At 43.6% G+C, this 24,901-nt stretch overlaps 2 protein-coding genes across 3 annotated transcripts; both read right to left on the bottom strand.

Annotated features, from left to right (window-relative positions):
* Positions 1-209: 209 nt before the first annotated feature.
* On the bottom strand, positions 210-3,227 carry LOC133915527 (thioredoxin-like protein AAED1, chloroplastic). Of its 2 annotated transcripts, none has more exons than XM_062358718.1 (8): positions 2,808-3,227; positions 2,508-2,554; positions 2,283-2,397; positions 1,901-1,945; positions 1,223-1,282; positions 1,028-1,123; positions 777-915; positions 210-689 (listed from the first exon to the last, which is right to left on the bottom strand). In XM_062358718.1, the coding sequence occupies exons 1-7, from the start codon at positions 3,084-3,086 to the stop codon at positions 796-798; spliced, it is 762 nt and encodes a 253-aa protein (XP_062214702.1). In that variant the 5' UTR covers positions 3,087-3,227; the 3' UTR covers positions 210-689; positions 777-795. The 2 variants fall into 2 exon arrangements, with proteins under 2 accessions (XP_062214702.1, XP_062214701.1); XM_062358717.1 differs by having other exon boundaries at positions 210-513.
* A 999-nt stretch (positions 3,228-4,226) lies between these two features.
* On the bottom strand, positions 4,227-4,920 carry LOC133914150 (uncharacterized). The gene is made up of 2 exons (XM_062357293.1): positions 4,628-4,920; positions 4,227-4,554 (listed from the first exon to the last, which is right to left on the bottom strand). Exons 1-2 carry the CDS (start codon positions 4,873-4,875, stop codon positions 4,383-4,385), a joined length of 420 nt encoding a protein of 139 aa, XP_062213277.1. The 5' UTR covers positions 4,876-4,920; the 3' UTR covers positions 4,227-4,382.
* Positions 4,921-24,901: the final 19,981 nt, after the last annotated feature.

Raw genomic sequence — 24,901 nt, 5'->3', positions numbered from 1 at the left:
CTACTTGGCTTCTGTAGAAACTGTTGGCATTTAAGGTAAATTTGAACTTTTTCAAATTGTTGCGATAAAACAGGCAGTGCAGTTTCTTAGGCCGTGGTGTTGATAGACCAAAGATCCTATTTTAAACGGCACAAAAGATCACATGGACTGTATTTTTCCTAGCTTTCTGGAAGCACCAAACTAAAGTTTGGAAGAAAGAGCCAGGGCTATTGAGCTTCGAACGACGCGTTTAAATTTTACCGACTGTACTCTCCAGATGTGCAGCATTCCTAGAGAATTGTTAACAGCAACTTGCATAATTACAATGCACAATTCACAATCTCTATGTGTACCACAAGCCAACCTCACTAGGCTTCCATCACTGTCAAGGTATCACAAAGTTAACCAAGCATATCGATCCATGCATTAACCTTGGCACATTGGCACATCAGACGTACATTGATGGAGAAGCTACCCTTGCAGCAGCTAGTCTTCGAAATTCGGAAATAATGGGATGCCGAAAGTGCTTTTCAACTGTACAGAAGTAACTTAGAATGAGGTTATGCAACAATTGACATGGAGGGAACCGGCACAACATATAGAACCATGTGCAACTTGTGAGCAAAGCAAAGGATCTGTTGATGTCTAAAGAGAGTGGATGAAGACAATATGCATTAGAAGCATATTCTTACTTCTTTTTTGTAACCAGGCTGCGATAAGAAATTTCTATTAAACAAAGCTCAGAATGCTAGCGTTAGGATGGATAAAGAGCACGTCCGCACGAGTATCTGACCCACCGAGTCGTAGGGCTTGCCATCACACGAATGGAACTTTGCAGCAAATGTTGAGGACATCATCCAAAGGTGCATGGTCACCTGTGCCCTCATCTTTCCTTGCATACAACAGCTCTTTCCCTTTGAACACAAACATTCCGCCCTAAAACACATAAGAAACAAACAGTTCCATGGATCAAGGCTATGTGTTAAATTGCAAAAGTAAGTTCTGATGATGGTGGCAGAAGCTGTCAAGTGATGGGACATAATCTAACCTGTTGCAGGACACCTGCCCTATCATCTGGGGTTGCTTCAATTGTATAGTTCTTCACCGCCTCCTTAAGGGAGTCAAACCGTGAAAACACTTTCACCTTGAAATAATATGCTTAACTGTTTAAGACAATGCCCTTGTATATTTCATGACAAGACAACTGCAAGTGGAAAATCGCTGCTACACAATTGATGCTTACACTGGCTGGGTTGAAGAATGTGCGACCAATACCAAAATATAGACCCAAGAGGTCATACGCCTGAAAAGGTTCAATGGAAGTAGTGCAGTCAGGAAAGGAAGAACGAAAAAGTTTTGACAGACAATAAAAAATTCATAAAATTGATCCTCATGTATCAAATATGGTATCTCCATGCAAGTAGCTCATTCCATGCCTAACGTGTAAGTGTTTTCTGAAGGATATGTATCATACTCTTATTAAGGAGTTCACAGCAGCAGCAAAGAGCATTTATAATAGTATATTTACCAATGAATTTAAAGTCACAAATTTTATGATTGGAAGAAAAAAAATCATGTTCTGCATCTATAGAAGGCAGTCAGTTTGTGAATAAACAGCCAACAGGACTTATATGCATGCATCTTTTGGATTCACATTTCCCCTGATTAGCCATTACCAAAATACAATGTTTTTTTTCACAAAATAGCAATTACACTTTTGTATGGGACAGATTCTGTTAGTGCAATCCACACAATAAATGGCAAGGTTACATCTGTAAGTTTTACATATACAATATAAAAGAAAGCGGTACATTCAACAGTTAAATCATAATATGATGTGCATAGAGGTACCAATTAGGCTTTAGCATAAATTATGACAACACCCGATAGGTTCATAAACAGGTGAGCTCAGGATTAGTACCTTTCGTTCAGGATCTGCATAGAGGTATTCCAACGGAAAGGGCAACTGCATTACATAAATTTCAGACAAAGTTACTCAAGGATGATGAATTTTTTTGCAGGATGCCAGTAAACAAACTAAAATAGATAGGCATGTTTCTCTCTCTTTGTTTAGAAATTCATAAATCTAAAGAAGGGGGACATGTTACATTAAAACCTGGGCATGATTATGATAGTGATCTACCACAACATTTGACATATTCCTCTTATAGAGGAATAGATGAGGCCTAAATGTCAAAATTCAGAGCCTGAAATCAGACGTGCGCCATACATGATGAGGAATAGTTCATGCTGTGCGTGTTAAAACTTTAAAGCTAGGTTACAAAACGAAGCAAACTACATACGCGCTCAGCAAGAATACGGGCTTTAGCTGGACTGCCAACACCAACAGCAATTAGTTTGACTCCAGCTGAATCGAATCTCTCCTTCGTGTCCCTCAAAACAGAAGCCAACTCCCAACTACATGGGGCATAAGCAGTGCTGACAGTTAGCCCAAAGAAAGAAATTAACGGAAAAAAAAACAAATTCATACTAGCTAATGCATATACAAAGGAAGCTGCCTCCCTCACCAGCAAGGGCATCCAAAATGCCTTAGCAGTGCAACGACGGCCATTCCCTGCACAAATAGTAAAGCACTCGCCAATTCATGTACATGCCGAGTGAAATTCATGCAAAATTCTCATAGAGCCATTGAATAATTTTGAGCAAAAGGGGGCAGATTTTATGCAGTCAAAAAATCGTCCCATCTTACGAAAACTTCTAGATTGCAAAACTTAAGTGATTATGACCGAAATATAGATATAAAAAATTCCTAGTCGAAGTATCCTTGCTATGAATATACCAAGCTCGAATAGGATGAGCTTCTCTACCTCGTTCTGGTCCCACAGGTCCCTTAACAGGACGGGCTCGCCGGTGGCCGCGGAGTAGATTTCGACGCCACCGAGGATGCCCGACCCGGGCTCCGGGGAAGAGGAGGGCACGGATGGGGAGCTCGCGGCTGCAGTCCCCACCGGTGATGGTGAGCGGCGGAGACGGAGGTGGTGGCGGCAACGGCGGGCGGGGATGGAGGCGAGGGGAAAGGCGGCGGTGCGGCGGCGGGGCGGCGGAAGGGAGACGCGCGGGAGCGAGGTGGCCGCGGACGCGGCCATGGGTGGGAGACGCGGCGAAACCCAAACCGCGGACGCGAGGAGAGGGAAGTAACCGTTGCGGTGGTTGCGGATGGCGGGTGACGCGAGGAGAGGGAAGTGACCGTAGACTGGCCGCTGCTCGTACTACTGGAGAGCAGGCTCTTCGAGAGACCAGGGCGAAATTGCTCTTCTGCCCATGTTGATGTTGACTTGGCACGTTTTCTAGAACGCGTAGTATTATCTTCTTCTAAATAGCTTGGTTATCTAGTTCTCGTGTCACGTTTTTTTTACTCTGTTCTTATCTAAGAAAAATCTTTAAATTTAGGTAGTTTACTTATTTTTATATGTGACATGATTTATTAATATAAATAAATTAGGAGAAAAATTAGTGAATGATCTTGTTTTCTTATTCTATCTAAAATCAAACTATAACATCGTTTCTAACGTATTTATTTGAAGATACTCTCATAGCGTATCTATATCTACATATGTTAAATTTATAATATATTTATATTTTTATTGTAACACACAGGTACCGTAAAAGTAAATTATTCTAAATAGCGCCTTTGTTGTTGGGTTTAAGACTTTAAGAATTCCAAGCGATTTCTATGGAAATTGCACTGTTATTTCTGAATAATCCCCCAGAATTTTCTGTGCTTTGATTTGGTGGAACTGCATCTGATGGAGAGATGTTACGCGATCATATCTCTCTGTTTTCATTCGGTGGAACTGCATTTGATGGGTTTCAGTCTATGTACCACATATACTCTGAGAACATCGTCCAGAGGAGCATGGTCGCCTGTGCCTTCAACTCTCCAGGCGTACAGCAGCTCTTTCCCTATGAAACGAACGTTCCCCCCTGGAGACAAGTGAGAAACAAGCAGTAGATGAGATTCTTCAGAGTTCAGCAGGTTATGGACGCGCAGGAGTCTGGTGTGTGCAGACGACTTCAACCTGCTGCGGGACACCGGCCAGGTCGGCTGGCGTGCCTTCTAGCGTGTAGTTCTTTGTTGCCTTCTTGATGGAGTCGAGCCTCGAGTATATTTTTGCCTTGAGAAACCCCACCGTTGGGTACCATCAGTAAGCAGCTTCTAATGGAAGAGTTGCACGGTAGGAAGACAGGCACACAGCGGTAGGCTCACGATGACACTGGCTGGACTAAAGAGCGTCCGACCCAGACCATGGTACAGTCCCAGCACATTGTAAGCCTGAAAGACGAGTCCGCGTTCTTACACACGTTGTAAAAACTTGTGATTCATAGGCCACTCCAAACAGTTTCAGAAAAATAAAGGAAACGGCAGCTGCAATGCAGACGTCTCAGAAATTCAGATCGTCACCAAACATGATCCGACAGAATGCAGGTACGAGCTTTACCCCATCGGCGTGAATGCGAGCTTTATCAGGAGTTCCGACGCCAATGGCGATCAGCTTAACCCCGGCCGAATCGAACTTCACCATGGAGTCCTTCGGAACAGAGGCCAACTCCCAGCTGCGAGTATGGTCACCAAAAATGGAAGAAGAAGAAGAAACAGTAAGCATGCAGCGTGTCTCGATCTCCTCACCAGAAGAAGCACCCGAAATCCTCAGCAGCGCCACCACGGCCACCCCCTGCGCGCGTCAACAGCGAGGCCTCGGCATACGGCTCGAAAACCATCGCGTTCATTGGCTTTAGGATGAAGCGAGTACCTCGGTGGGGTCCCACAGGTCCCTGAGCGGCACGGCGCCGCCAGTGCCCGCGGCGAGGACGGAGACGCCGCCGAGGGCTTCCCACGCAGGCGCGCCGGTGGGAGGTGGACTCGCGCGGGAGCATGACGGCCGTTGGGGACCGATGCAGGTGCACGTACCGAGACTTGCCCTGGGGTAGGGATGAAAACGGAACGGAAAAATCCCGTTTCGTTCTGGTGCCGTATCCTTTTTTTTTAGTTCGTTTTCGTTTTTTTTTTCATTCCCGTCTATCCCGTTTTCGTTTTCGTCCGACTGAGAAAATGTGAAAGTAAAAACGATAGGGGAGTTTTTGACCGTTTTCGTCTGTTTTCACCCCTACGTTCACTTATGTCTTTGATTGAGACTTATCACTTATGTTTATTATATGCTCGAGTATCGAGTTAAGGTTTATGTGGTTCTTTTTTAGAGGGGTACAAAACATGACATAGATAACCCATTTACATCACACTCACGTCTAACACGCGCGCACACGTGCATGTCCTAAGCATACACGTTACAGATATATTCTCGCTAAACGGGCACGTTTGTGCATACCCCTAACTACTAAGGAAAAACCCTCGATGAGGCTTGTGGGTCGATCCTAGGGATCGAACCCACGACTGGCCGTCCCTGTCAGTCTGCCATTGAGAGCGACCCAACCGAGCTACTGCTCGGTCGTAAAGCTTATATTGTTGTATCTTCGTATCTTGTATTGTTTGAGTGAAATATTGATAAAAAATGATATGTCATGTGAATTGAAAAAGCATATGACATTTTTTTACTTTAATGCGACTTGCTGATTGGATTGTTTCATTAAACTTATTAATTCAGTGTTATCTGAAGATAATATTAAACTTATACATGTTGACATATCTTGATGGTTCTGTAGGTCGGTGTTTCCATTTTGTGTTTTCGAATCCCGACCGATACCGGTATTTTCCCGATCGGATTGGTTCGTTTTCGACCTTCCGATTATGTCTGACCATTTTTGTTTTTTCCCGTTCCCGCCTATCCCGTTTTTTTTTTCGTCCGACAGAGAAAATATAAAAGTGAAAACGGTTAGAGAGTTTTTCGGACCGTTTTGGTCCATTTTCATCCCTATCCGGGGAGCGCTCGCGAGGTGCACGGCTGCGGGCGTGCGTGGGCGGTGAGTCACTGGCCCGGGGAGCGACCGAGTGGCCGCGGTGCAAGATGGGAGGTGAGGTGCCCGCGTGTGTCGTGGCGCGGCCCTCGGCGCGTAGTTTTTTCAAGTGGCTACGGACCAGGTATTCTACCTGGGCCTTTCGCTGACTGACGCCGACTTTAATCTGTCCGGATGCGGCCCACGAACATGGCCTCGTTTGGCGATGCCCGACGCTGGGCCACTATCCCAGGAGCACTCTAGGCCTTCCCAACGAGCACTCTGTCTTCATCACTACTTTTGCATCATTTCCCACTGGGTTTCGTCTAAAAAAACTCGTTAATTTTGTTAGCTAATTTATCTATCTCCGTTAGCATCGTTAGGATGTACGATATTTTAGTGTTGTGTTTTCAAGGCAGTCGATAAACTATTGTACGCATGGAGAAGCACGAAGGCACATAGACAGATGTTTTCCTTAATACAAGTACCCATGAAGATGTCTCCCTAGCTGGCAGTCTAATGCCAGGGCCGGCTCTGGGCCAGGGCGGGAGGTGCGACCGCCTAGGGCCCAAGCCGGAAGAGGGCCCCACGGCAGCTGTCTCGGGACGTCCGGACGTGGCCTGCAGCCTGCCTCGTGCCTGCTCTGGGCTCTGGCTCCCGTAGTCCGCAGACGGGCAGACGCCAGACAGGCAGACACTAGCGCCCGCCGCCCAGGCCCTAGCGCCCCAGCGCCGACGTCGCAGATCGGCAGACGGGAGACGGCCAGACGCAGACGGCAGGTCGGTAGCGCAGTCCGCAGACGCCAGAGTGCCAGACCGATCACCGACGGCCGGACGGCGCAGTCGCGCGGGTGAGCGGAGCAGTCCAAATACTGGCGTACCGCGTACGGCAATCGGCAGACGGCAGACCGTGAGACCGACGCTGTCGCCGAGACGCCGACTCGCTGTCTCGCTGAGACCGTGAGACGCGAGTCACGCGACGCGCCGACGCCAAGTCGAAGTCCGGAAGTCGACGAGTCTTGTTCAGTTGTTCTTGTCCTGCTCCGGCCTCCAGTGCACGCAGTGACGCAGACGCAGACGCAGCAGTGCAGGTGCAGCACGCCTCACGCAGAGTCACAGACACTGGTTAGAAGATCCCTTATTCCCTTTTTTTCTATTTACCTATTTTGTTTGACTGGATGGCTAATTTAATTGTGCAAATTGCAATTCGCTGATTTAATTTGTACGGTTATTCGTAGATGAAACAGTACACATTGGTTAGGTCGTTAGTGTTCTTGTTGCTTATTTTCCTTTCTAATTTCAGGTGTTAGAATGTTGCCTAAGAAGCATTTGTCGGGTGCTGAGAAAAGGAAAAAAAGAAAACGAGAAGATCAGTTTATTGAATCGCAAAAGGGTGCTATACATAAGTTTTTTTCAGTTTCAAGTAATGTTGTTTCCGGTGATAATCCTGAAGATATAGATGATTGTAGTACAGAAGATCAAGGGCAGGAACCTAATCATAATTTAAATGCAGAAGTTGATGTCAATGAGGATGGTACAGGGGAACAAAATTTATTGCCTTCATCTGATACTGAAAATTCAAATGCTGATGAACAAAAAGATTCTTTGTTAGCTATCTATGATCCTAGAACATGGGACAATCTTGACAATAGGGGAAGAGATATCTTAATTGAAAAAGGACCTGTGAGAGAATTGAATTTGCAGTTTCCTTCGGATAGTAGTGGTAGACATTTTTCATATGCTTACTACTCCAGGAAGTTAAGTAATGGTGAGGTTGTTGATAGAAAGTGGTTGGTTTACTCTAAGCATGTGGATAAAGTTTACTGTTTTTGCTGTCGATTGTTCAAATCAAATCAGACCAAAACTTTGTTGGCATATGATGGATTGAGGGACTGGAAGCATCTCAGTGGGAGACTCAAACAACATGAGAACAGCGTTGAGCATATGACAAATATGAATACGTGGAATGAACTTAGGTTGAGGTTAAGGAAAAATCAGACAATTGATGATGATTTGCAACGGGAAATTGCAAAGGAAAAAGAGCGTTGGAGACAGGTTTTGGTAAGAATAGTTTCTGCTGTGAAGTTTCTTGCTAAACATAATTTGGCCTTTCGAGGATCCAATGAGAAACTTTATCAGGATAACAATGGTAATTTTCTAGGCACAATTGAAATGATTGCTGAATTTGATTCTGTGATGCAAGAACATATTAGGCGCATTCAAAATAATGAAATTCATCATCATTATCTTGGCCACAATATTCAGAATGAGTTAATTTCTATTCTTGCTCATGCCGTGAAAAGTTTTATTTTAAGGATCATCAAGGATGCCAAGTATTTCTCTATTATCTTGGATTGTACCCCAGATGTTAGCCATGAAGAACAAATGACTCTAATTGTGCGGTGTGTTAACATGTCAAGTAACATTCCGAGAGTGGAGGAGTTCTTTCTAGAGTTCTTAAAGGTGGATGACACATCAGGATTGGGGCTTTTTAATGAATTGATGAATGCATTGGACTCTCTTGATTTGAATGTCGCTGATGTGAGAGGTCAAGGTTATGACAATGGTTCTAACATGAAGGGAAAACACCAAGGTGTTCAGAAGCGTTTGCTTGAAATTAATCCAAGAGCATTATATATGCCATGTGCATGTCATAGTCTAAATCTCACTCTTTGTGATATGGCGAAATCTTGCAGCAAAGCTATTTCATTCTTCGGTGTTATACAACGGATATATGCATTGTTTTCATGTTCTACTAAAAGGTGGAAGATTTTGCTTGACAATGTTCCAGAACTAACTGTCAAATATTTGTCTAATACTCGTTGGGAGAGTCGAATAAACAGTGTACAAGCTATCAGGTACCAAACTCCCCAAATAAGGTCAGCTTTGTTGGAACTGGAGACATCTTCTACTGATGACCCAAAAGCAGTGAGTGATGCTCAATCTTTGATAACTGCACTTGAGAATTTTGAATTTTTAGTTGGTATGGTTATTTGGCATGATATTTTATTTTCTATAAATATGGTGAGCAAGAAGTTGCAGTCCAAAATTGTGTGTATGGATGCTACTCTCAAACAAATTGATGGGGTCATCTCATTTTTTAAGAGGTACAGAAATGAAGGCTTCACTTCTAGTATTGATATTGCAGAAGCCATTGCATCTGAATTGGATGTAGAGCCAAAATTTCCTACAAAACGTCAAGGTAAAAGAAAGAAGCATTTTGATGAAGAAAATGACCTAAATGAAGAAACACAGTCAGCTATAGAATCCTTCAGAGTTAATTACTTTCTAGTCATGATTGATGTTGCAATTGCTTCATTGACTAATCGATTTGAGCAGTTGAAGGCATTTGAAAATGTGTTTGGTTTCTTATTCAACTCAAAAAATCTAAAGTCCTTGGATGATACTGATCTACGAAAACATTGCACTACTTTTGTAGAAGCTTTTTCTCATGTTAACTCATCTGATGTTGAGTTAAATGATTTTTTCTCTGAATTAAAAGTGCTGCAAGTAATTTTGCCAGATGTTTTGATGTCAGCACCTGAGATTCTTCAGTTTGTTATAGCTGCAGATTGCTATCCAAATGTCTCTGTTGCCTATCGGATCCTCTTAACTGTACCTGTGACTGTAGCTTCAGCTGAAAGAAGTTTCTCAAAATTAAAATTACTGAAAAACTATTTGAGGTCAACTATGTCACAGGAAAGATTGAATGGTTTGGCTATGTGCTGCATTGAGAAGAATGTCTTGGACAGCATTGATCTCGATATTGTCCTTAATGATTTTGCATCAAGAAATGCCCGAAGGAATTGTTTTTTATGAGAGACATTGGGTATTCATCGTCTCATCTTTTATGAAACATTGTCAATGGAGTCATTTGAGTTTGGTTCTCGTTTTTATTTTAGGTAATCTTACTAGTTTTATTTTGCTGTTCTTTTAATTTTTCTATTGTAGTATCGACATTATTCATCGAGATTTAAGAATATGTTAGAAGTTAATTTTTACTAATTACTTCTCGGTTTATCATATTAGCAATGTTCATTTATATCATCTTAAAAAATAAATGATTTATAAATTATACAAATGAAAATAATATTTAGCTTTAAGGGCCTATAGTGCCGCGGTCGCCTAGGGCCCTCAAAATTGTAGAGCCGGCCCTGTCTAATGCTAAACCTAACCACACTAACCGTGCTATGTACTCCTAAGCTGGGATTAAGCCTTACGTTACCCCCTCGTAGAGATTCGTAACGAGTGCTTTCAGACCGTATACACGAATACACGATCGAGCTGGGGTGGATTCGGACCCTTTCCTTCGGTGTGCCAAATGCACGGCGTTGCTGCACGTACGTGCCGCTCCCTTGGATCCTACGGATCGGATGCGAAGAAAGGCGCGTTGCCGTGTGCATTGCATGCCCCCACTGCCGTCGCCGCTGGAAAGAGGGGGCAGGATCTCCTTCCTTCCTGAGGTTACACTTACACACCGTACAAGAAGATGTTATACTTGGTTCATCACATGAAGCTTAACAATACACACACAAAAACCAGTAGACTTTGGAAAATACTGTACTACCATATGTACTGGAGGTCTACGGTCTACCACCAGGGACGAGTTTCATGCAGGGCCCCACAAAGATGACAACAAGCCGGGGCAGTAAAGTTTTCCAAGCGACATTATAAAATCGGCCACGCACTGATGGAGCGGTGCAGCCAATTTTCTCTTGGCCACGCACGAACCCCAACCCCGGGGGGGCCCATGTAGGAAGAAGTGACGGTAGGGGCTGCGGCACGCGTCCCCGTGTAAACAAACCAGAGATTCCCCTCCCCATGTGATGTGACCGAAGGAAGGCACGCATCATTCCTCGGCCAACGAGAAAACGGGCTCCCAAAGTAGGGTTAGAAAGGGGTTAGTTGGCGCAAACAGGATGCCTATAATCATGTCTTCATCCAAGCTAGGGTTTGCGTGGGAAGACCTGGTGAACCAAAAGGCCCGCCCATTTTGCTGGAGCCAATGAGATTTTATGCAGTCGTTGCAGCCGGTCACCTAGATTTATTAAGAGTTAAACACGGGTATATAGCAAGAGCATGCAGATTTACGAGAATAAAGCTTTGGCTTGGGTAGTTAGTAGAGGTAGTTGTATACTCATGTTAGATCAAATACTAGGTTTGCTTCTTATATATCTCATCAAGACGGGTTCTTTTTTCAGTGGTAGACGATGTATCCATTGACAGCGAGATATTTGTGTTGATTTTATCAATATTCAAACTACATATCTCTGGTATCCATCGACAAGGATATGTGAGTATGTGCGTATTGTAGTGTGAGTGTATATATACGTCTATGTGTTGTACTGAGGTTTTAAAAAAGACAGCAAATATACAAAATGCGCTAGAAGTAGAACCTCTTTTTTCCTAATGTTATTCAGTGCGGTTCCAATTTGTCAGCTCGCATTTTCACCACTTGTAGTGCTATGCACTCGCACATTCTGATGATGTGAAATAAGTTTGGGCATGCAGTATCCGCTGCCCTGGATCGGAAATTGATTCTGGTCTGGAAAACTAATTGTTCTTCAATCGATGTGCAAAGATAGCTTTGGGATTTTTCTTTCTCTCAAAGGGTTGTGATCGATGTTATCCCTGTCTCTAAATTAAGAACGAATTAGCTGTGGTTTGGCATCGTCCTCGGAGTGTTTGATTAAACAAGCCCGGCAGCACCCGTTGGGTTCCTCCCAATCTTGCAAGCAAGACTTCTCTTTTGTTCTTTTCATCTCCAGCCATGTCGTACTTACTATCTTCAGCTCGCTGTATAATTGGTGTAAAGTATGTCTCGCGTGAAAGCTCTCAAACTGTACTCCCTAAACTATGTGAAAAGGATCGAAATGTGTGTTAAGTAAAAGCCGTCGACTCGAGATCTGCAACGTGCGCATTGTATACATGGAGATGTCTCGTGACGAATTAAGTGGAGTGCTTTAATTTTTTTCCTCGTAAAGAAAGAGCGCTTTTGTTGCTTAGTTGCACGGGAATGCAATTATGCGAAACGAATTGTGCACGGCGCTTTGTGTTGACTCATACGAACAGTAGGGGGGAAAAAACCGTTCGACCTGATGTGAGCACGGCGATACCTCGCTCCATTACAGTTTTGGAGTAGTGCATCATTACAAATCGTAACATTGCAGCGTGCTATGTATGTATGTATGTGTGTGTATATATATATATATATATCCCACAGGATCACAGATCATTCATACCCATGCATGCTTTCTGCTTAGCTAGCACATTCGGTTTTTTGGTTAACACGCAGAAAAAGACATGCTAATGACATTATAGTATTTAATTAGTGACGCTGCCGCTTCCAGCTTCCATGCTCCAAACCACTCTCTCCGCACGCAGGCAGGCAGGCTTCGCTCCTCCTCAGTAGCCTGCCATCCTCCCCGGCCTTTCTTGCCAGCTCCTGCAGCTGCTCTGGACAGAGCAAATGCCTTGTTAGTCGACGTACGTACAAACACGGTCGTTTGTCACCTGAACATTAATTGCACTGGATACATGTTGGTTAGTACTCTGTCCAAAATAAATGTCCTTTTAATTACATGTAATTAATTGTTTTAAACTTTAATTATAAATTATTTTTTATGTGTTAAATTTGGATACTTGAAAATGATATAGTTAAATTTATCTTGAAAAATATTTTTATAGTAATATATTTTTATATTTTATTATATATTAAAACAAAAACAGTATTTAATGTTATATTTTAGAGATCGTGTCGATATCTAAAATGATACTTAGGAATTACTAATTTGTGCCTTAAAGAGATACAATAGCCGCTACCTGCTAGTGATCGAGATCGATCGAGCTGTGTACTCGTCCATCATTTCGTAGAGAGACAATGCAGACTCGGAGCAGGTAGGCTGTACGAGCATATGTATAGTAAGTAGCCGGTCCCAGCTGGACAACTCGGGTTCCCATGCGTGCGCGAACGAACATGTGAATGGGGCCGCGCGTGCGCCAGCGCCATCGGAATGATGGAGAGGGGAAGAAGATTTTGGCGGCTCAGAGCCCGGTGGCAAAGTTGAGGAACTGAGTCGGTCGAGAGTTCGAGTCCTCGGTCTCGTACATCCTATCTTCAATAAAAACTGTGGAAATGAGTCCTATTGTTAAAAAAATGAAGTTAAACGCTAATCCAACGACACGCCGAGCACAGGAAGCTAGCGCGCTGCCCCTGGCTGCAACGGCGGCGTGATTTCAAAGCCACGACGACCTGCGTCGCGCGCAGAAGCTCAGGGCTCTCTCTACAAGGCCTAGATTGCTCGCTGCAGTCTTTCGGAAGAGACCAAGATTAGCTGCTGGTTGCTGCTACGAGCTAACAGCACGCTCCTCGCGTGTAAAAACTACTCCCGCTCATCGATCAGAATGTTGTCGCCTACATGTGCCAACACGGTCGAGACGCAATCCAATATCCAAAGGATCTGTACGCAGTTTTCGGAAACCCCAGGGGCAGTATCAATATCTTGGCAACCTTGGCAGAAGGGGTGCCGTGGCCATGACCCCTTGAAGTATAATTTTATTTGCATATGGCAATAATGCCGATTTGACCACGTCGAGATGTGAACGGTCGCTTCAAGACGAAGCCGAGATGCTTTTGAATAGGAAACATCAAGTCATGGGATGGGAATTTTTCCGGCCGGGACGGGCAGAATGATCACGGCATTATTGCAACTTGCAAGCAACAGCGTGCCTTGAGAAAAGGCATGGCCGGCCGTGCCGTGACCAAAAGTTCTTGCTTCTACACAGATGAAGTACTTGGGACAAGTATGGATGCACGCTAGTGGTACCAAACTATCGTTCCAAATCCGAGCCTAGGGACGGGTACGGAATACTGGATTATTGTAACGAAACCTTGATCTCGATGGCTCGATCGAATTAGTTACCCCGCCAGCGTCGCCACTTTTGGACGCAGCGGGCCCCGTCCCGTCCCGTGTGACGAAAGGATAGAGACACCGGCGCCAAGTTGCTAACCAACCACCCCGTACAATAACGCGCCACCGGCCCACCGCCTACATCGAAATGATGAACAAGAGGAGGACAGGGCCACCGGTTTCCTACCCACGCTATCGCATCGGGACTCGCCCGCCTTGAACCGGCCGGAGCGCACACGCGGCGCCGCGGATTGGGAGGCCTTGGGCAGGCGAGCGGGCCGTACGCGGGATGGCAGTGCGCCACGTTTGTTGCGCGCGTCTTGTTTGGTTACGGGAAAAATTCAAAATTAAATACTTCCTCCAATTACAAATATAAATCGTTTTAGATTTATGCATAAAGATTAAGAAAATAGATCAAATGACTTTTTGCCTTTTATTTATTCTGCATTAGAAAAGATAACTCATATATTTGTAAAAGTAGTAGTATTTATTAAACAAGAGCAAGACGGGAACAAAAGAGAAAAAAGTGCATAAAAGTTCGAAAATGACTTATATTTAGAGAATAGTTGAGGGAGTTAAAACGACTTACATTTGCAACCAGAGGGAGTAATATATGTGAGCATATTTACTGAAATAGATAATATGTTATCGTATTTTTAATTTTAGTATTCATATTCGGCATATTATTTACCGAAAATAAAATTTCGGTATACCGTACGTCGAAAAACCGCGGGTCCGGTCATATTCGGCATACCGTGTGCCGAATATAACATTGTAGACTATATTCGGCACACGGTGTGCCGAATATAGCCTTTGCCTGCTGTGCGGTCACTAATTCGACACACGGTCATATTTGGCACACCGTGTGGCGAATACAGTATTGTAGCTCGTATTTTGGCACACCGTGCTGTGAATACGACACTGTAGCCCATATTCGGCGTACGGTGTACCGAAAATCCATTTTCAGTAAATGATGCGCCGAATACGGATGCTAAATTTATAAATACGATAACATGTTGTCTATTTCGATAAATACGCTTATATATGTTGTCTAATTTTGGATTTTTGCCGTTGGGTTGCTGGCTGTGCGACTGAGCATGTGTGTCGCTGCTGCTCCTATTAGATCATATTTAACCATATTTTTTCTATTTCTTTCTCTTCCTAATTTCTCTCTTCATACTTCTCTTCGAAATGATTCGTAAAGGGAAAGTAGAGAATCCCGTTCTAAACGAAATAGCTTTGATAATCACTTCATGACAGGAACTGTGAAAGAAAACCGTTAGAGCGCGCACGTACGCGTGATGGCAGCACGCCACGTTTGTTGCGCGCATCTTGCTAGGTTGTTGGATGTGCGCATGTGCATGTGCATGTGCATGTCACTGCTACTACCATTAGAACATCTCTAACTATATATATATATATTTTATTTTGTTTCAATTCTGATTCCTCTCTTCGTGCTTTCTTTTGAAGTGTTTTATAAAGAAAAAGAAGAGGGAATTTTGTTGTAGATGATGGTTTTAAGAATCTCTTCATGATATAAACTACCAAGTACAACTGTTAGAATTACGAAGGAAACAAAAATCTTATAGAAGGGACTCTCTTGGGAATGGACGTACCAGTGTACTACCTCGCGCTAGCTCTTTGGTTGGAGCTGTCGTATGCTTTCCGTGCGCTTTCCGTCGGATTGCACGGAGCGGTCGTATGCATGACGATCTCGTATGGTCCGCGGAGCCAGGACTGCGCATCCCGTCGGTGCACTGTTTGTGTATACGCTGCATTAGCTGGACTAAAATAAAGTGGTGTGTGCCTTTCAATAAAACAAAGCAGTATGGTGGCTCGCACAAATTGCACGGCTAGAGCCAGATTTAATATTTAAACTCGCAAATTGTCCTGGGTTGGAATGCTTGCAGACAAGTATTGTATTAGATATTTGGCTGAGAAGGTTTTTCTGTAACATTTGTATCTCTGTACAACTTAGTACTCCTATCCTATGAGACGGCTCGATTGCTCAGGCTGTTGGTTCAATTTTAAATCAAAAGGGTTCAAGATAATGTGATTATATAACCGGATTAAGAGAATGTACCTCTGTTGTGACTCTCCCGAAACCACAACATGTAGCGATACTACATCTGCTTCGCTAGACCATCACCGGTAGAGCTTTTGCCCCCTTCTCTTGCACCATTTACAAACTCGGCAACCACAGCCCACAAATTGTGTCCTTACCGGTAGATGGCATATTTTTGGAACGAATTCAACAGCATTAGGTTTGCTCAACTGTTGTGGCTCCTTCCTTACGATCGAGTGCCTGTTTGGTTTCACTTGTATTAAATTTAGCTTCATGGAGAACCAAATGAGACATATTTGGTAGAGGTTATCTGATCTAAATTCTTCGAGGAAGTGATTCTATGATAAAAATTGATTTCGTTGCTGAAAGTAATATTTTAGAAATTTTCTAGTGTAAATTTTATAGAGTAAGTAATTCTGCGAGGAAAGTGAATACACTACTACAAAATATCACATATGTAGCGTCCTATCAGTATCGGTTCAACAATAATTAGCACTGAAGGCATATCAGTGCCAGTTCTTAAACTCTCACGCGCAAACAACGACTGACGAGTAAAGAAACAGCACTGATAGTCACTATCAATGTCGGTTCTTTGCTAGAACTGACACTGATACTGATTTTCAGTGCCGGTTTGTGGTTAGAATTGGCACTAATGTACCAGTACCGGTTTGTGTCTAGAACCAACACTAATACATTAGTGCAAGTTCTAACTACAAACCGGCACTAATACTAGTCACGAACCGTTTGCTACTGTCACAGTTCATCTTAAAAAATTGATAACTTTTTCACACAAAGTCGGATAGAGAAAAACTTTATATGAAAATTATAGCTCTCGATGAGATTTACAACTTTGTAGTTGATTTTTTTAATTTGATGTTATTTAAATACCCAAATAATTATAATAAAGTTACAGCATTGGTCGATGACAACTCATATTAAAAAAATTATAACTTTTTCACATAAAGTTGTATGGGGAAAAACTTTATATGAAATTTGTATCTCTCGACGAGATGTACAACTTTATAGTTGACAATCTTTTCATTTGAGATCATTTAGATTTCTAAATAGTCATTCAAATATTTGGTCAGAAAATGTCAAAATTATTTATTATGCTACTATACTCATGAACGGACGATAGCTGAGATGGTTAGAGTGGTCACGCACGTGCATAGGCTATGAGGTCTTGAGTTTGAGTCTTGGTTGCCACACGTGAGTGAATATCGCGTGACTTGCGAATGTTGGGTGCAGTCGAGTGGGCAGCCTCTAGTCGGGTGCCCCTGGTAGCAGAAATTTTTTTGAAGCTTTTTTGGCACAAAAAATGTTAAATCGAGACCGAGATTATCTGTACCGGTTGGAGCCATCAACCGGCACTGATAGTGATTTTCAGTGCCGCTACCATATCCGGCACTAATAGTCAATAACTATCAGTGCTGAGTAACTAGTGTTAGTTCAAAACCCAGCACTTATGGTAATTTTGAACCGACACTGATGAGGGTTTTTGCAGTAGTGATAAGAGGAAGTTATTTTTTTCGGCTCTCAAGACCTAATTCATTTCCGGGAATTAATTCCACGGAATCACCCTAGGAGCTGAAAACCGCAAATTGCTATTTGGCAAAGCTTCCGCTGATTCCACTCTAGGAGCTGGTTTGGGAGTTTTGCTAAACTGGCCCTCACTACTGCCGCATGTCACTAATGCTTGGTTGACTCTCCTAAACACTACGTAAGAAACCAACATAGGAGACACTACATTAGTGATGGTTGTTTAGTACGCGTCACTAATGTGCTATTAGTGATAGGTTCTATGAGGACGCGTCACTAATGTGACCTTAGGTGAGGATCTACCTCAGACCCATCACTAATGACAATTCATTAGTAACGGTGAGAAAATCACTCGTCACTATTTATAGTAGTGACGGGTCATTTCACAACCCGTCACTAATAACTATGTCATTAGTGACGGGTAGAGATGACACATATCATAAAAGATAAACTAGTCATTAGTGACAGGTGACACCCTCACTAATAACTATGGACCGGACAAAAAAACTATTCATTGCTCTTATATGTCGACTCCTTGGCCTTGGTTCCTCATTTCTCTCTCTCTCTCTCTCTCTCTCTCTCTCTCTCTCTCCACTGAGCTCCCCTCCCTATCAGATCTCCTAGGAGTGCAGAGACTACCTTACCTCCCCTTTGCACCGCTCCCAAGCTACCCGCTACGATGGAAGCAGCGGTGGCCACACCGGCCCACACAGACCCTTCACCTCGCCCACCTTTGCCACCTCCTCAGTACCGCCATGGTTGCCTCGGGTGTTGCCTTCGTCACGCTCGACGCGGTCTACTTCCTCGATGACTCCGACCTCTCCTTTAAGCCCAATTCTAGTGGTGGCTGGGTGACCTCAAGCGGTGGATCCACAACGACCGGATCCAGTGCTCGAGATCCAGGCGCGTGATGGATCCATAGCCACTGGTCGATGGACGACAAGGGGATGGGCGAGCAGTGGCAGTGGAACAACACATCTCTAGGTAAAGGTAAGCACCATAGCATATCACGTGCAGTCCATGGCATGGCCTCCGGTGGCGGCAGCGTTCACTGTGAGGTGGGCAACGTGAGCTCATCTCTCCCTCTTGTCCTCACCGCTACGACCTCCTCGAGGCCGATAGATCCAGCAGTCGTCGCCAACGATCCTGCTCTCTGGGTGTTTCTTGGTTCCTCCTTTCATATGCCTGCATATATTTGTGATGTGTCTTTCCGTGTTGTTTCAACTGCTAGGCCTAAAGATGATGTCGATTGTACAACACCTTTCTACAATATCATTCATGATTATACACTTCTAGATGTTAATTATGTTTCTCATTCTTGCCGTATAAATGATGTAGTTTACATAAATATGTTCTTCTAGTTTTATAAATTGTTTCATTCTTTTTCAGGAGGGAACACATGAAAGAACTAGGTCCTCGCCAAAGCCTCCCTTTGCTCATACCTATAATCCTCACCTAGATGAGGTTATGTTCATGATGTTTGTACAACTTATATAGTGATGCTTTAGCGTTCTGTTCAGAACATTGCTGAACAAGTTTGTTTGCTACTTGCAACTACTATTGTTATTCTATGCGTGCGGCGTAGCGCGTGGACCATCCTAGTAAGTATTTTAACTTTTTTGGTTGTTTGCAATGCTGGCACTTCGTTCCTAATCTGACTATTGGGGCTCTTGTGATTCAGAGCTTGAGGAAACACACCAAGTATGATGAATTTTCTTTCCTTTGCTCATAGGGATGACTTCAGTTTCTATATACACGTTCTAAATTTATAGTTGTACATAGAAAAGAAACCTTTCATGATACTAGATTCATGAGTATCGATTATATGATTTTTTTCAGACTCTTATTTGTAACTGCTCATAGTGGAAGTAGCTCCACTCTCAGCCTATACAATTTTTAAATTTTTGGTTGCGGTTGTTATTTGTGTTTCAGGATACCTCTGGTATAATTTTTAAGTAGTTCTGAACTCATAACCCTTGAAAGTTGTTTTCTGTAATGGTGTTTGTTGATCTATGCACTGTACCAAAATATGGGCCATTTCCTCCTTTTTTTTTTTAGTTTTCAAGTGCTCATTGGTAACTGGTCTGGATCCGACCCATCAGCGATGTACATCCATTAGTGACAGGGTCTGGATACTGACCTGTCACTAATATATATCATTAGTGATGGGTGTAGAACCATCACTAATGTGTTAATATTAGTGACACATTCGGAGTGATGAAGAGTTTACTTGTCCCTAATAAGGGTTATCACTTGTCACTACTAAGCTATTCTGATGTAGTGAAAGCCACAATTTGATGCCTTGCACCCCTCACGAAGGTTTCCTCAATTAGTTTTAGAAGCCCCACGATGCTCATGACATGAAGCTTATGTTGTGGCATCGCGACTACTCTCGATTTTGGGTTTAAGGCTAACAGTGTGCATGGTTAAGCTACAGACTACGATTTTGAGGAGAATGCTAGAGGTGTACATGGGCTAAGTAGTATACTACGATTTTGAGGATAGGGCTAGGGTGTACATGGGTTAAGTAACCCGTCTGACTCTTTGCAACATTGAGTTACTATGGGTCAAACATACTGTCGGTGACATAGGAATCAGGGGTTCTCGAGTCCTGAGGCCAGGACCGCAGAATGCCACGTGGTGCCATCCCTCGGAGACCTTCTCCCCGAGGACCGAGAAGAGCCGTTTCCGGGAGGGGTGCTCGGGGCCATGAACAGTGGTCCCCGAGTACCCAGAGTTCCCTGACGACCCGAGAAGAGGCAGTTCCAAGAAGGGTGCTCGGGGCCATGAACCATGTCCCCGAGTACCTGTAGTTCCCCGAGGACCCAAGAAGAGCCAGTTCTGTGAGGGGTGCTCGGGGCCATAAATAGTGGTCCCCGAGTACCCGGAGTTCCCCAAGGACCCGAGAAGAGACATATCCGGGAGAGGGCGCTCGGGGCTATGAACAGTGGTCTCCGAGCACCCAGAGTTTCCCGAGGACTTGAGAAGCCCCTTGCCGGTGGACCCTACAAGGGCTCAACGGTGAGGTGTCAATTGATGAGAGGCCCGATGCTGCATTTAAGAGGGGGCGTGGCCTGTCACTTCCAACCACTCCCCCCCACGCTTGTCGTACTGAGTACGTCAGTCCCTGCCACCTCCTGGCAGGAAGGCGTGAGGACATTTAATGCGACGGGTCCCATCGCACGTCACCCTGCGGGGCCCATAAAGGAAACAGCTTGGAGATATCGTCGTTGGGCTCGAGGCGTATCACCTACCCCCCTACTGCATCATATCTGCTATGACCGAGAGGGCATGCGGGGCAGTTCGGCGGCTGCCCAGTGGGCCCCCCTGCATCTGTTAACGATGGGTGACAGGACCAGCCGAAGGTGCATTTTCAACCCCCTGTAACATCAAACTGCAGCCTCATGACGGTTGCTTTCCATTTATGGCTCATGGGAACTCGTGCCCCCGTTCTGGGCACGCCGAGCCTCCCCCGACAGGATAAAAAGGGGGGGTGCACTCCGGAGAAGAACAAGCTCTAGCACAGAGCTGAAGGTCGGAGAAATCCAAGCCAAGTAGAAGCTCAGAGAGATCGGCACTTGAAGATCGAAGCTCTAGACTTAGACAAAAAACCTTGTAACACAGAGATCCAGAGAAAGGCATTCCAAGAGCATTAATAGCATATCATACACACATGAGTAGGGTATTACGCTCTGTGCGGCCTAAACCTGTCTAAAATCTCTTGAGCATTTACTCTCACTAGCCGACGATCATCCATCCCGCCTAGATCTCACATATTCGCATTAAATCCACGTATGAGGTAGATCCAGAATCAACCCCCCCCCCCGGTCGAATCTCAAACGGGGTCCCTCAGGATCCCCGCTTGCGATGTTCATCCACCGACACATACATTGAACTAGATTTCCTCTGCCTTCTCCTACTCGAGTGCTTAGCATGGTACCAGTCCCCATTGACGATGGGAGTAGATCTACCTATGGTCACCGAGGTGCTGAGCTCCATTAGGGTATGCTAGTCGTGCTAAGGATCCTACTGTTGTCGGGGTTGTAGCGAACATTGACCTTTTAGAGCATTTATGTGATTTCGGTGATTGATGATAACTTAGTCAATAGAACTAACATATTTATCAAGTATATACTTTAGTAGGTTTTATAGATGCAATACATAAAGAAGCCACCAGAGCCGAACTCAAAAAAGTTTGAATTGGACGAGTTCAAAGAAAATTGCACTCATCGGATGGTCCAGTGCTCAGAAAAGATATCATATTGGATGGTTCGGTGCTTAAACAAGTATAAACACTAGAGTGTTTTGACACAGAAGAAAAGGTTGAAGAACTCACCGAAAGGTCCAATGTTGAAGTGATGTACACACTCGAGTATTTTTTAGGAGGTGCATTTTCGTAGCAAAGGAGTTGTAGACACTGGATGGTCCGACGAAGAAGATGAGTGTACATCGTAGGCTTCACCGGAGTATTTTTCAAAAGGTTTTCAGTGAAGATGGGAGTTGTACACACTGGATGGCCTGGTGATCAAAAGATTATACACACTGGTCAAATGCACGGTGAGATGTGGCTCGGTCGGTTCAAGTATACACACTAAATAGTTTGGTGATGAAGTTAAAGGTTACACTGGAACAACCGGTGTTCACAATGAGTTTGAGTGCAGGTCCAACAGCTAGTTTTCTATTGCTGTATACACCAAATTGTCCGGTGTTTGTACTGCTGTTAACACCAAATCATCCGATGTTTATAGTCTTTTAACCATTGAAGTAACGGCTAGTTCATGGGTTTGAGATATAAATACCCCCACTCGGCCATTTAAGTGTGCTGGAGTTCAGGCAAACTCATAGACACTTAAGAAGACATCCAAGCCATCAAAGTACTAAAAATGATCATATAAGGCAATTAAGCACAAGATTAAAAAGTGATTAGTACTAATAGGTCTAGAGAGAGTTATTGGTAGGTGTTCTTGCCTAGAGAGGGGATTAATGAGTGATGTTACATTATACTAAGTGGTATGTCAGCACCTTGGAGTCTTAATGACTTGCCAGCACTGTAAGCCTTGGTGGCTCATGCTTGTTGACCCTTTGACACGGTGTGGAGCGGCGGCAAAACTCTTGTATAGAGACATGGAGACCCTTGCCTTGGTGTCTCAAACTCCGAAGTGAAGACGACCGCAAGTGATCAGAAGAGAGGTTTATGGTGAGGCCTTGCATTGGTGGCTTAGTGGCTCAACCTACTTAAGGCCTAAGTGGCTCAATCTACCTTTGCATGTTTACCTTTCTATAGTAGTTTCTTAGGATTGGCTATAGGTTGTAAACCTTTTGAACAGTAGAGTAGACACACTAGATGAACATATAGCACATTTAGATAGAAATTGATACAGGTTTATCTTGTGTAGTTTTTGGAGCCGATTAGTTTTAGGTGTCTTAATTCACCCCCTTCTCTTAGGATGTAACCGATCCCTACAGGGGGTGCGTGCATTGCAACTATGTGTCATGCGCCGCCGAGAGTATCGCAAAGAGAGCAACTCACTGTTGAAGTGGATATTTACTTTATGTAGCACTATTATGGCTAAGCAGGCACCTAACAAATTTTTTTTCCGTCGACAATCGGTAAGGTTGATTATGCAAATACCTGTATAAAGTGGAGATATCTAGTTCTCAACTAAATGTATAAAAGGAGGAGACACAAATTTTTATATAGGTTTAACCATCCCTAAGGACAATAGCACTATGTCTTGTTTCGTCTTGATTAATCTTAGGAGAAGATAATTACTATAGGGATATGTCTAGATCTAATCCTAAGAATTTTGGCTAGTTCTCTCATGTTCTAGATCCTGAAGCCCATGTCAGATGAATCTCATCATAGTATAACTCTGTTGGGGAACTCAAATGGTTGTCTCTATTCCTATCCGACTAGACTTGCTCTGTATTGCGTATCCGGCTCACCACTAAGAATACAATTGCTTTGTCTGGGCTCCAATCTGGCTCGAGATCTCACTCCAACTCTCCCCTTGACGTACCCCCTCCCCCTCCTTATATAGTCGGGACAAAGAAGTCATACCACACTCAGAAACTCTGAGTTTAACCTTCCTAGATTGTATTACTTCCAAACATCTAGAAGACTCCTTCTTAATCTGGGACTGATTTCCGTGTAGAACACGATGGACCTCCATATTGATGATTGGTAACGTTGATATGCAAATACTTGTTTAAAAGTAAGGATATATGGTCATCAACGTGCATATCAAAGATAGATACATGAGTTCCTATACAGGTTTAGACTCCCTTGGAATAATAGCCCAACATTCTGTTTTGCCTTTTTAATATCATGAAAAGACAATTACAACCGATGGTTTGTCTATATCTAATCCTAAAGCTCTTGATGAATTCTCTTGCGTTCTAGGTCTTAAAGCCCTTATGGATGTATTCGTTTGTAGAATAACATTGCGTTCTAGCTCTGGTTTGGCATAGGATGCATTTTTCTCTCCCAAGCCTAGATTCCGATGTAGCTCCTACTCTTGGCCTAGAATACGTCGTTCTTAACGTACCCCCTCCCTCACTTTTTATAGTCGGGCTAAAAGGGGTGTAACCCTTGGACTCCTCTGAGTGTACCCATCTTGGATTGTATATCTGTCTAATATCTAGAGGACTCTTTCATAGTTTGGAGATGGTTTCCATATATAACACGATGAATTGTCGGATGTATCGGCATATGCCTTATTTACCCCCTTGGAGGTAATAGAACTTAACAAATCGGGTTAAGGACACATATACGGTAAATACCCTCTCCTAAGATATATCAGATTTGCCAAATATTCATAATTATGATTAGGAAACTCTAGTGGTGGCACTCAGGTCCAATATTTTGATCTTTGGTGGTGCAAGCAATAGCTTGCAACCCAATGAAGCATCTAGACCTCTAATTTAGATTTTGGTAATTATGACAACTTGTATTTGTGAACTAATGTGTTTAAGTGACACCACATGAAAAAATCCATTTGTGACAGGTGATAACCAGCATTAGTGATGGATCCCGTACCCGTCACTCTTAACACGTCACTAATGATAGGTCATTAGTAACGGATGATGACCCATCACTAATGAGATCATTAGTGACGGGTCATATCTGTGACTAATGAGATTATTAATGACGGGTCATAACTGTGACCCATCACTAATATTCAGTCATTAGTGACGGGTCATAACCGTGACTAATGAGATTATTAGTGACGGGTCATAACTGTGACCCATCACTAATATTCAGTCATTAGTGACGGGTCGAAATCGTGACCCATCACTATTGACTGAACATTAGTAATGGGTTGTAATCTCGACCCGTCACTAATGACTGATGAACATTTTTCGTATTTTTTGGACACAAATTTTTTTTTCACCCGCCATCCCAACACAGGCCATACCATATGCCTCACAAGCCACACTTTTTTCACTTTATTTTTAAGTTCGCGTTCCATAGGAATCGAACTTGTGACCTCCTACTC

The sequence above is a fragment of the Phragmites australis genome, chromosome 4 (genome assembly GCF_958298935.1).
Source record: "Phragmites australis chromosome 4, lpPhrAust1.1, whole genome shotgun sequence".
NCBI lineage: Eukaryota > Viridiplantae > Streptophyta > Magnoliopsida > Poales > Poaceae > Phragmites > Phragmites australis.
Note: the sequence above shows the minus strand (reverse complement) of the source record. Positions and strands in the feature narration are given on the sequence as shown.